General features: G+C 45.5%; 1 protein-coding gene across 2 annotated transcripts in view; it reads left to right on the top strand.

Moving 5' to 3' along the window:
- LOC149358264 (uncharacterized) overlaps nucleotides 1-12707 on the top strand; it is a 69607-nt gene extending 56900 nt beyond the window's left edge. The window contains exons 18-21 of one of the 2 annotated variants that reach the window (XM_089568808.1): nucleotides 1112-1353; nucleotides 1707-1828; nucleotides 9272-9443; nucleotides 11692-12707. In XM_089568808.1, coding sequence (XP_089424934.1) covers nucleotides 1112-1353; nucleotides 1707-1817 — 353 coding nt within the window. In that variant the 3' untranslated portion in view covers nucleotides 1818-1828; nucleotides 9272-9443; nucleotides 11692-12707. Of the gene's footprint in view, nucleotides 1-1111; nucleotides 1440-1706; nucleotides 1829-9271; nucleotides 9444-11691 lie in introns of both variants that reach the window. The other variant, XM_089568809.1, reaches the window with a different exon arrangement.
- The last annotated feature ends 643 nt before the right edge of the window (nucleotides 12708-13350 follow it).

Genomic DNA, 13350 nt, shown 5'->3' with positions numbered 1-13350 from the left:
CGGCCGAAGAAGTAGCAATAGCGCTCGCTTGCGTCGGTACCCGAGCGCATATAATTATTAGCTACAGAAAAACAGCCGTTCGAAGTTTTGTAATAGGTAGAATTTCAGAGGAAAAAAAATCCAATTGATAGAAGAATATCTATAATATGGACACCTGCGCACGAATCTGTCCCTGGCAATGAGGCTGCGCACCAGCTCGCTCGAGATCTGTACTAACGAGCAGCCGTAGGGCAACCCGTATACAGAGGATTAAATGACAGCATAGCCGCATATAACGAGTTTACTGAACACTAAAAATCACAAAGACGGACATTTCCACCTCCAGAACGGTCTCTCCCCAACAACGAGGCGCGTATCTGGAGGAGGCTACAAGCTGGAAATTACATCTGCCTAGTCTGGGCCTACTTGACGCAGACCAGGAATGAAAACGACGCGAAATGTGAGAATTGCGGAAAACCTTGCACTATCGATCACATCATTTGGGAATGCGCCGACTCCCCGGGCCTTAAAAAAAAATCGAACCGAATTATTCTAAGACCCCACCATCGAGCAGCAAGTCACCCGCCTGGCGGCTGAGGCCGTGAAGCAACACTGCAACTCCACTAGTCGTTAGTCTGCGGAGCATCCCTACCCGCGTCCGAGGCCTGCTTGCCGGGACCGGGGATTCGGGCCTCCTTCTCGGTGGATCAATAAAAGTATTATTCATTCATTTATGTGTCTAACAACGTGTGGACTCTAAAGGCGCTTTGCTTACAATAATCTACAGCTTACAGTTGTCTGCGGTCGCTATCCTTGTTTACGGTGCTAAGGCGATTTCGTTTAGGAACATGTTCTGTCTAGCATTAATCAAAGCAATATTGCAACATGCGCCCTGCATGTGCAAAGCCTACCAAGTGCTTTAGGCGGGCGTCGCTTTGAGCCATAGCCTCCTGCCAGGGATAAAATGAATCAGCTGATGAAAGGTTTTAAAAATATTAATTGTAGCTTAATATAATAACATGATATAATAACATTTATAACATTCATACAATTAAACTTATTACTTTTGTTTTCTTGTCTGTCAGTGCTCTAGGGTTGTGCGTTAACCACAGTTGCGTGCACTGGTGTGCAGGTATCCCAATCGACGAGACCCTGTACGCATGGGTGGCCGTCTTCTTGCTACCGGTGAACACAGCGCTCAACCCGGTGCTGTACACTCTGACGACGCGGCTGTTCAAGCAGCAGCTGCACTGCTTCCTGGCCAAGCTTCGCGAGTGCCGGCGAGCGGCGGCCGAGCGCCACTCGGCGCAGTCCTGGTCCTCGCTGCCGTACGACCGAAGCTTCAAGCGCAACTTTCCTTCCACAAGCTCTGACGTGAGCGCCCCGCTACGCTTTCTGCGTTTCACTGCTTTTGACACGGTAGAGACCGACGCCCTGAGAAACCCTCGCTCCTCCAGCAGGTTGGTGGCAGTGGACCACATTTCACCTGGCGAAACTTAGCGATGGCGTTGCGCACTAAAGCATGAAATGCCTTCTATTCCTCGGTAACGCAAAATTTAAATCAAAGGTAACTAAGAGAAGCAAGGGCGAGGTCTCAGCTAGTTCCAGTGAGGGAAAAAGGGTGTAAAACGAATTCTCATGGACATGGTGATTTCGAAGCCGACGGCTTTCAGTACTCGAAGAGGTGCTTTTAGACCCCTGAGTCGTGTCCACTTCGTTGCACGCAGGTGCTCGGAGGTGCTAGCGGTACGGGTGGAGCGTGCAACGAATTTCGGACAGTGAAGACGACAGCGGAGTCCACAACGAAGACGATGTTGGAGACGAGGACGTGGCTTTGACTGTCTATGAAGTACGGCTTTTGCTAGACCTACTAGAAAGCATTTCATGCTTTTTGATCGCATTGAAATGAAAGATTGATATGCGTCCCACGTAACTCGAGGCAAGGATAATCAAAACTGACACGTTTTGTTCATCAAGGCCGACTGTGTGCTTATTTAAGCACCTAGCACAGTTCCCGACATCAACTAAATGATCAAAAATGCCCCATTGTCTTCCTCCTGCGGAGGGCTGCAGGAAAGGCAGGGAATTGCTCACGTTGAGGGGTTAAAGGGATGTTGCTTTACGCAAGCAACAAGAAAGCAGCTATATCAAAGGAGGCGACAGCTTTGATGCTAATTTTAGGAACTGGCTTAATCTGTGTAACAAATACGGCTCTTGGTAGACTAGCTACAAAGTATTTCTTGCTTTAAAATCACACTTAGTAAGTAATTTATATCTCCCACGTAACCCCAGTCAAACATTATAAAAATAATACTTACTGTTCATTAAGTGCGAAACGGCTTATTTATGCGTCTGCCACACTTTTGCAGAAGAAAAGAAAAGGAGGTCCTATCGCCCCTCTTTTATCAAGAATAAGACGAGAGAGGGGCGCTTGTTCGTTTTTGCGTCGTTGAAGGAAAATTCCTTTAAATGAGCAACTATAAAACAACTGAAAACAAAGAGACGAAAACTTCGATCTTAAAATCTTCAGAAGCCCTTCAAGAGGCAGCTTAATTGCAAGTATTTTTTTTTATGCACTCTTATGAAGTACACGAATACACGGAGGCTGCTTGACGGTTGACACTTCCTCGAGCAGGTATCGAATGCGCCTTCGTAAACTTATGCTCACAATGATAACCGCCAGTTAAGGAGTTCAGCTGCGCAAAGAATGTTTAGGAAAGGCACTTCCGCGAGCGCTTTAGACTTCGCGCATTTTTTTTTTTTAAATAGCAGCTCGAACTTCACAATGAGGATGCTGCTTCAGAAATCTCTTCATCAGAACTATCTTCTGAATTCCTTCCATCAACTTCCATCAGTTTTTAAACTGTTGACGCTTCTTGGGGTGCTAAGAGGTTAGGTAACTTTAATCACTGTAGTGGTGGCGAGATTTCGAAAAACGGTGGAGTAAAGTTTTGAAACCTGTGTCAGATTTCCACTTTCCCTGGCTCGGGTCACGTGGGACTTCGTATATTTGTGTTTTCTCTGTGTTTTCAGAACAAAAAGTTATTAAAAGTGAACACGGTTGTGCCTAACCTGAAATCACAAAAGTTTTCGTGCCATGTCGCTTTGTTTTTAGTGTGTATCACGTCGTAAGATAGGCCTCGTTTGTTTTTTCCTGGTCTGTTTTTTTTGTGACCTTACACAAGGACACGTACAAGAAGGAAAAATTCGCACTGTGTTTTTTTATACCCTACAATGTGTAAAAGTAATACCTGATCAGCGATCCTAAGAAGCCACTAGCTCATTGCATCTAAAAACATGATCGTAAGATACATGGCGTATATGATTTTCTTGTTGGACTGCCGAAGAGATGGAATATGCTCTAACTAGGTTTTGTACGAAAATTTTAAGAGGGACGTTATTTTAAAGGCTCTTTTTCGACCTACTTCAAAGCTTCAAAGCAATTAGTTCCTTTCGAGTGTTAGCTCTACTGGTGGCGTTTCGAACCTCCGAGTTATGTTGATTACACGAGTAGAATCCGAGATGGCGGCTCCATAACAAGGACATTTTTTTCTAGGGGTTGCCATGGTAATAGAGGTATTTACATAATGGAATACAAAAGTAACACGCAGAAGCGTGATGCCCAAAAACCACAAGTCCAACCTAAACTACGCCGATTCGGTATATATATATCTCTGTCCGACAGGCGTCAAAGTCGGGCCACTTAGTCCCGACATTTGTAGAAAATTTGTTGGCCAACCATTTGCAGAATGTTCCGGATGGTGTAATACGATTCAGCGTTTCGTGCAGCATAAACTTGCTGGTTAAGTTAGAGCCAGCTCACGGCAGTGATTCGAACGGGCGACCTATGTACCCCCAATTCCACGGCTTTACGAATATTCATATAAACATTGCGGCTCAACCGTTTGTCGCAGTGTGTGCGGGAGGTAGTGGCATTGTGATCGCTTTTCGTGCAGCGTAAATCTGCTAGCTAAGTTAGAGTAGAGCTCACGGCAGGGATTCGAACCGGCGACCGTGTTAGGTGTGTTAGCACTCGATATTGCTCAGCGTCAGCTCATTTTTAAAATAACTTTTGCAATTAAAATCTAAATATCTGCACTTAAATTAAAAATATAGTAGCTGGTAGCAACTAAAGCAAGCATTTTCTCTGTCCCATTTTGCTTCTGTTTGTGAATCAATAATAATTGTGATTTTTTAGTGCGAAAAAATAAACCTTCTAACCATAGAAAAATGCGCGCCATGCAAAATATACCATAAAAAAAGTGAAGTAATAGGTGAAACGCCGAAAGAAAATGCAGCAAGTTACCATAAGCTCAACGCAAAAACTGAAATACTCCGAATCAAAGTTGTTCCTGGTAGGTGACAGCGCCGCGTGAGTTGCCGTCATTACGTAAGGCGCGGGCCAGTGCAGGAGCAAATAGAGAACACTAGAGCAATGGCCCCGTGGCGCCATCCATCAGAACGACCAGCAACCAGCTGCAATTTTTTCTTTGACGCGATGGTTGATTGCAGCGGTAGCGGTGGCGGCGTCCGGCCGAGCCGAAAGCCCCAGCGTGTTGTGTAGCCCGTGCTTGCGTACGCAGGAGCGTTGCGGGTCGCGAGTGCGCATGCGCAGAACGTTCCGTAACGCTGGGCCGATTGCGTACGTGCGCACGTATCGTGCCGTTGCGTGCGTGCGCTACGGGCACGTTACGGGTTGCGTTGACAAAATGGCGGCGCCCTGCTCGCCCGCTTCGGAATAAACGTATGTCGCCGCTGGATTCTTCGACGCGATAGGTCGCTCAAATGGTAGCGGTTCGCTTTTATTTCGCACACTCTCGCCCACGCGTAGAGGTATAAGTGATAACTAGCCCCGGTTTTTCAGATCATTTGTCGATTTTCAAGCTCTTAGGCCTAGCTAAATGCCCTTTGTTTACCTCGCAAGAACGACACCTGGCGAAGCAGTTTTCTAGCTTTTAGTCATTTGTTACATTTTGTTCTATTTGCATAGTTTTTCTTGGAACAAAAAAGGCTCGCAGTGCACCCACCCTAGTTATCAGTAATTACGGATGAAAATTTCTTAAACACAGCGTTGATGTGCTTTGGCTTCTTATCACTAGATGGCGCTACTGCTTACGCGTGCCCCTGAGGGACGCTACGGCACGACCAGCTAAAAGTGTCGTGCTTACATTACAGCGTACGCAACGCAGTAAGCGATGCGTGCGCAAGCGTACTGCGTACGCCCAACTAAAAGTGTCTAATGGCGCGAGTCAACGTACATAAAAAGTGTCAAAGAAAGCCGAGCGCGCAGTTACTCGCGAAGGAGAGACCGAGAAAACCTGCAGAAAAAAGGCACGGAGGCTAACCTGATGGGTGTTCCGGTCGGCTATACTGCACTAAGAGAGTTCGATGAGTGGGAGTAGAGCAGTGTGGTCCGGAGTAACCACAGCAACCGAAGATAGGCGCGCTGAAAGTCAGACGCCTCGGCAGCAGTGGCCTGCTCACCTAGAGGGCTGTCGAGCGCTGAGACCTATCTCTATTATCTATTAGCCGCACTAGAATGTGGCACTTGTTTCCAGCAGTCCGTTTTACGCTTACAGGTACTCCTGCTGATGATATATTTTTAAATTTGTGGCTCACTAATTCCAGGTTGACACCCTGAGATTTAAATCAGGAGGCATATATAACACACAGAACAAACGTTCTACCAAGCAAGGCTGCTTGCATTTGCAGTTAGTAATATGAATGCTAAAGGGAGACATCGCGATTTCTTCTCGGAACGTTGAGGCTGGAGGTGCCATTGTGCTTGCTACTCAACAGCTGCAAAGAATGGATCGAACACATCCAGCACTTGCAGTGCCTTTCGTGCAGCAGGCGTGTGCAGGCTGCAAAGCAGTTCATTCACGGTATTCATAAAGGCCTTCAGGACTGCGATAACTTGCTCGTCTTTGACTTGGTCCGTTTCCTGGTCTAGCAGCCGACCGGCAGAATGCTAAGGAAAGGAAAGCGGCTGATGAGGGACGCTCCCCAAGACTCCAGTGCAGCCATAATTAGGCACTTTTATAGCAGAGTGGCCCTATCGGTCAGGGGCATATGGGAATAGTGGGTCGCCACTGCGTATGAGCAGGATAATAACATGAATAGCGTTATTAAGGCGAAATCCTTTAATGCCTCATACTGTCGTTAGCAGACGCTGTCGGCAGCCTTGTCGACAGACGCGTCGGCAGCGGTGTCGACAGACGCTGCCGGCAGCCGTGTCGACAGACGCGTCGGCAGATTTGTCCGCCTTTCGGCGTCACTGCTTAAAAAGAAACTGCGCCGAGGGTGGAATCGAACCACAGCCTTTGGAATTTGAAGCGGAGACGCTACCACTCCGCCACGAAGGCTCAAGGTTCGAGCATGAATAAAGGCGCATCTAGTGAATGCATGGGTTTCATAAATAAAATAAAAGGAAAGTGAAGGAAAGGAAAAATAAAAAAATAAAAATAAAAACAATATAAAATAAGATATGAAAATAAAAATAAAAACAATAAGAGTAAGAAAAAGGTCAAAATAAAATATATGAAAAATAAAAATAAATAAAAACAAACAGTGCGCCAGGAAACGCTTTCGCCTTGCAGCACTTTCGAGAGCCAAAGTGCCCCCTGAATTTTTTTGTTCTTCGCCTGCGCACTGGAACTTCGCTATTGCCCTATGCCCCTAATCGATAGGGTCACCCTCTTCTCACAGTTAATATTATCTATTAGCCGCACTAGAACGTGGCACTTGTTTCCAGCAGTGCGTTCTACGCTTACAGGTACTCCTAACGACGATATAAATTTCTGGCTAACTAAATCCAGGTTGACACCCTGGGATTTGCGGCTTAAATCAAGTGGCATATGCAACTCCGTCAAAAGAGCATGCGCTTAGTTTTGGATGCCTTGACATCTATTATCCGTAGTATCCGGTAAAGATGAGAACAACAGGGTTGGCCAGCAGAGGAAGAAAAAAAAGAGTCTGGATAGAATGCAGGGATTTCAGTGAAGTTACACAGGAAATAGTTTTTAAGAATGTGCCCTCAGCATTTCACGTCCGTGTCGGCAAATGTTTTCAGCCGTAAGACATATTACGACGGTCGACGCCATTTCCCTGAAGCTAGCTTTCCATGCAGTGCAAGGTAGAGCGCTCACAAAATTTCACGTGTCATCGACAAACCATTAGCATTGATGTAGAGGCACCTTTCTTCGTTCGGGTAGAGGTTAGGTTAGCAGTTGTTAGAGACCGCGCGCTTCATTGCTTGAAGAAAGCCAGCAGCTTCGAAAAATACCATTTAGAGCCACTTTAAAGAACCGACATATACAAACATCTATCCGCTCCGCTTAAAAGAGACGTAGTTGAATTTTCAGATAAAATATACGGAGAAACGGTGTTATGAGATGAAAGCTAAATTTTTGCGATACCGTATAAGTGCGTTTTCGTCCAATTACAAATGTCATTTCAGAGTGAACGATCCTTTTGATAAAATATGGTTAGATATGTTTCCAAGAAGCCCCACGTGGGCAACTCTTGCGGAAACTCAATCTGTCCATTACGCTTGGAGGGCTTTCGTTGCGCAAAGTACCAAGCTCTAGTGCCATTAAGCCACTTCACATCCTGTTAGCTTCAACTCCCGAGCACCAGAGCGGCAGCCCTTTGATATAGAGGGAAGACATCCAGCAGGTTGCGCAACCGGAGAAGTGTATCTCTAGTTATAAAGTCAATATTTATTTTGTATCACTGCGACGAGCAGGACTAGTTTTAGTTGCCTTATTCCTGGAGCATGGTGAACGTATTCAAGAAAGCATGAATTTTGCTCATCAAACTGTACTAATACCTATCGATAAGCTCCTTACTTTTCAATACGCGCCTGAGTGGATTCGGTTTTTAGACATCCTGTTTCGGCAACAAATGCATTCATTTTTTTTTTTTCAGAAATTCAGCGCAAATTCTTGAGACTGCTGTAATCTGAATAAGACTACCGAGCTGCATTTGGACTTACTTCTTTGACAGCGTGCGCCTGCGTTGTTATTTTAAGCGTGAAAACTGGTCGCTTCCCTTACACAACAGCCAACTGCGTGAACTGTCTACTTTCTAAGCTCTCCATTACTCATGCTTTTGTCGTAGGCTTTAACGAAATCTGAGGCATGTATTCTTGAGATATGGTCCCCGTTGAACATATTTTTATAATTTTAGAGGAAAATAAAATTGTGTACTGGATCAGGCAGCCCTTGTACGCTATCAGAGTAACAGCTGAAAACAAATGGCCAGTTCTTGAGCATGACTACAGTACCGTAGAAGTAGTAGTAATGCAACTTGTGGTAAGCGTCGCGGTTGCAAATTAAGCGTTATCTTTTCCAAGTGACCTGAAGGCACATGCGTAAACTTTGTTATTAGCTTTTATTTGAGATTGAGCTTGGTGGTTACCTGGAATTGAATAAAATCCGGAATTTCTTGACGAAACTAGAAAACTTTGTTTTTGTATTAAAACAAACCCGCAGCCTTTTGGCCCGCACCAGAGCTGACGAAATAATAGCTACCATCAGTTCCCGCACCCGCGTCATCCTCACGCCAACGGCCAGTCTGGATTGCATTCTCTTCAACCAGGAAATGCGGCCGAATTAGAGCAATTGAAGAAAGTTTTACTAAGTGAACACGATCTGTGGTTTCTGATTGAGTGCACATAATTAGGCTCTGATCTCGTTGCTTGTACCGATGGGCCACTACGAATCGAGGAAAGTTGGGGTCGAAAGAGTAGTTTTGTAAATGAAGGCCGTGGAGCGAGTGCCACGAATATGTTATTCACGACAAACCACGTCCGGTTCCCGCAGAAAACGGTTACAGTTGAATCACATAGGAGCCTGGGAGGGGGCAGTGGCAGCTTCAGGAGCTACGTCATCGACAACTTGTCATGCTAGGCGAAGTCATAGAGCAGGGCGACACCATGCAAATGTACGCGGCCGAGAAGGAAGGGCTTATGGGAGGAGGAAGGGCGATGATTTTTGACCGCGAGCTCGAATCCAGTACGTGTGTCTTGCGCCAGCCTTGTATCAGGGCGACCACAACGGATCTGACAACTGGAAAATCTCAGATCAATTAATAACGTGGTGAGCTATCATGCATAGATTGCGGGTGTGAAAGCCAAAAATTGTTCGCGAGTGCATCGGAATGTTCAGTTCGGAACATTTTCAGCTGTGGAATAACTTGCCTTGAATGTCTGTGTGCTGCACGCGACCAGCGAGTTCTTAAAGTGTGTGAACCCTAAAATTCGCTCGCTTGCGCTCAAACCTCTGCGCAGCTCACGTTCGGAACCGTGAGGCCGCCGTCACCGCAAGGGCCGCGCTCAGCACACACTCCTGCTCGACGTTCTGCATCGTGCGAGGAGAGTGCGCAGCGTGCCAAGGCCCTGCACCGGCACGAAGACTTTGTGTAGGAAAGCGGCGTCGACATGCCAGCGGCAGACCAGACTGGTGAGTGAGTGAGTGAGTGAGTGAGTGAGTGAGTGAGTGAGTGAGTGAGTGAGTGAGTGAGTGAGTGAGTGAGTGAGTGAGTGAGTGAGTGAGTGAGTGAGTGAGTGAGTGAGTGAGTGAGTGAGTGAGTGAGTGAGTGAGTGAGTGTAGCCACCGTGCGTGGAGAACGAGGCAGCTGAAGAACTGGGCTTTAGTGCTGTATAGTCTATTTTCTACACGGTGTCTTCTTTTTAACATTTGCAAATTTTGTTTTAAAAACTCCGAGAGACAAGTCGGTGCGGTCTGTTAAGCTGGATTTTACAGCAAGGCGCACATTATATACCTCATAAACATCAACATTTAGACGATTAATTTATTGAAATTACCTACAAACTTTCTTTATTTACGATTTTAGGAGGCAAAGATACGTCTAAATTGATTGCCGTCAACATGAAAGGTGAGCACTATGTTTGATTTTTTTTAATCGGCACTATCTTTTCATATATCGAACGCCAAAAATACGCATTAGAAAACCAGTTGAGTTGGCTCTCCCCACTGCATAATTATGAAATGGCGTCTCTCGTACTTCTTAAGCATTCGATGATGTAGAAGAAGTGAAGCTGATTTCGGCGGCGATACGGCGCGCATCGAGGCCATTTTATAATTAGGTAATGCGGGAAAGCCAACTCAATGAGCTTTCAAATGCATGTTTTTGACGTTCGATAGTTCAAACCACATTGCCGTTTAAGAAAATTTAAAAAACACGGCTCATCTTCTATTCTGACTGTCACCAATAGCGCAACAAAACTTTTCTCTCAAAAATAAAAACTAAAAAGTGTACTAGTTAATTCATGTTAATTAACAGCTCAATTATTGATCCATACGACGTACAGTACGGTCCATTGTTAAAGGGAACATACGATCGCGTGGCCTCCGCGCTTCGCGAAGCCATGTTGCCTAAATGCCGCGAGAATGGCCGGCATCAGGCACATGCGCGAAAAGACCAGCTGACATGCTTACTGTGCATGCATCTTGTGCCGCCGCCGCGGTGGCTCAGCGGTTATGGTGCTCGGCTGCTGACCCAAAAGACGCGGGTTCGATCCCGGCCGCGGCGGCTAGAATTTCTTTGGAGGAGAAATTCTAGAGGCCCGTGTACTGTGCGATGTCAGTGCACGTTAAAGAACCCCAGGTGGTCGAAATTTCCGGAGCCCTCCACTACGGCGTCTCTCATAGCCTTAGTCGCTTTGGGACGTTAAACCCCATAAACCAAAACCAAACCAAAACCAGCATCTTGCGCCGTCAATTCTCGCACGTTCTGGGCGGCAGCGCTTCGCAAAGCGCGGAAGCCCCGCGATCGCACGTTCCCTTTAACAGTGGACCGTACTGTACATTATGTCCTCCTTGCTGTGCAATCCAGCTAAATACTCCGCACAGACGTCTCACTCATCATTTTTAAACTGAAAATCTGTAAAGGTTAAAAAAAATAACTTTGTATAGTGTAGGCCAGTAAAGCAAACCAGCAATATTGAAAATTACTTTCTCGAGGTATAAAGACAAGTAAAGGGTCCTAATAATATTGACATCCGCGTCCTGCAGTACAGCACGTCAGCAAACAAGTGATCCGTATTAACGGTTAGGTTGGTGAACGAGATAACAGCAGTGTATTAGTCACCCTGCGAAAGAGATTTTTATTAATTTTTACTAAATAAAGGTACTAAATTTTCTATTAACCCTGTAGAACTCGTGAGAAATTTCGCAGCATAAATGATTGTCACGTTCTAGAGTATAAGTGCTATTCGAGAGGAAACCAAATTTTCTCTTACAAGTTTTATTGCGTAAGCAAAACTGCGCCAGGCTTCGAGCCTTCGCGTAGCTCCCGGCGGTGGCCGAGGTCAAAGAGATGGAGCGCCGTTGCCATAGCAACCGTTTCAGCCATGCTCCACCAGGCGGCAGGACCGCCGCTGCGCCGCCGCCGCCGCCGCTGCCGCGCGCCTAGTCGCGCGCTCTCGACGCATGTGTCGGAATGTGGAGAGAGGAGAGAGGAAGCGGGACGGAAACGGGGAATAAATACGCGCGTTTGCCTCGGGCAAAACAGTTGCTGCTTGCTTACGCAACTTGCCCGGTTTAATCAGAGCTAAACCTCAGCTAATTTTTTGATGAATTTGGAACTGCAGTTTTTTTTTTCACAGAAAGTCGTGTAAAACAATCAATCTGTGTTTCACAAATTTATCTTCTTTATGATAACTTTTTATGTGTGCCTTCTTTACAGGGTGCTATCATTGCTATTTGGTTAGCCTTTTCTCAATCGACGAAACGAGATATTTTACCGACGACCACACTGCGACAAAGCCTCATCGATAAAGCCCTCGATGAGGACTCCACACCAAGAACCTTCTCTCCTACTCACAGCGCAGTCTACGGTTGTAGCCTTTCAGCCAACTGGCTACGTACGAATATTTGTTTCTGCTCATGTGGATTTCACACTCGCGTGTCAACATTTCTTATATATGTATTCTTGTCGACATCGATCACTGATGTGTCTGAAGCGTTCAATTTTTAACCGAGTTTTGTTCTCAATAGTTTAACTATTTTGCTGTATAATGCGAAGTTTTGCGTCTAATTTACCAATCTGTGCACTGCCTAGAACGATTAGAGCTATCAGAAAAGTGTTTATCGTTTTGTAACTCAAAGTTTTGCACTTGAAAGAACGAGTGTGGGAAACTGCCCGAACAAGCGGCCACGAGAAGCTGTTAAATGGACATGTCCGCTTAAACTTTTTCTCGTCAATACCTTACGCCTGCTCCAAGTTGGCAACACCTTCGTACAAGATTCAGTTTCAGTGTCGACTCCTGACCCTGCACCACTAACCGTTTTGCTCTTCGATGTAGTTCGCATGGGCGGCGCTCAATAATAACATTATCACACGTGCTTTATGGTGCCTATCTGCCGGTAATAATGCTCGGTGTTATTTTTATATAATGATCTATTGAAACGTGTATTTCCGTGATCGTCATTTATTGATGTTCACTGTCGTGCGTACAAAGTTTGCGTGTGTTGCTTGATGTCATGTACATATCTCTTCATCTGTCTTCACTGTCTGCCTCATGATACTCGTTTTGAATATGGGGCGTCGAAATGCTTACACGCACAATAAAAGTGATATATCGAAAATTTTGGGAACAAACATCCAAAGTCTCACTCTAGAGCTCACCTGTTACAGCTGTTTGCATCTATGAGCAAGGCAGCTGCGTTCGACGAGGTCTAATAAAAGAGACTGCATTTTTTCGTCAGCACTCTCACTCTTTCAGTCTGGCAACTCACACGTTGGCTGCACCAATGTCATATCTGCAGCCATGTATAGCTCTGCAGCTCTGCATGTATATCTGCAGCCACTAATATAGCTGGAACGCTGAATGTTTCTGGTGTGTGAGGCCACAAAGATTAAGATCTGCGTAAATTTTTTGTTAACACATTCTTTCTCAGTTTAAAAGTACAAAATAGCCGGTCCGTAAATGCGACAAAATTTTTGTCGTCCTCTGGTACGACTGATTTTTCAGTACTATTGTTAAGTTTCCGGTTGTTGCGACAGAACTGGCTCTGTTGTTACGGCAGGAGACTGAACAATACCACAGCAGATTCTGTTATTACTACAAAAATTTGTGTTCACAGGTTCCAAAATACGACAGGAAAATCTCCTTCGATAGCAGAATTTTTGTTTGTTTTTTTGATGGGGCTGTTTTACAGTTGACCAATAGCATCTTGGAATCCACCTCAAATCGAAACTTACTTTTCATGCAATAACACTTGAACGCAAAGCGAGAGTCTCCAAGTAGAAGGAAAACAGCCTTCAGGGAAAGTAAACAGACAGAAATGCTGCAAATCTTTGTTCCTTTCCTGAGTGTTCTGAGAATGTTTTGTAGGTTCCTAC

Source organism: Amblyomma mixtum, chromosome 2 (assembly GCF_055824585.1).
Source record: "Amblyomma mixtum isolate Tamu chromosome 2, ASM5582458v1, whole genome shotgun sequence".
Lineage (NCBI taxonomy): Eukaryota > Metazoa > Arthropoda > Arachnida > Ixodida > Ixodidae > Amblyomma > Amblyomma mixtum.
Note: the sequence above shows the minus strand (reverse complement) of the source record. Positions and strands in the feature narration are given on the sequence as shown.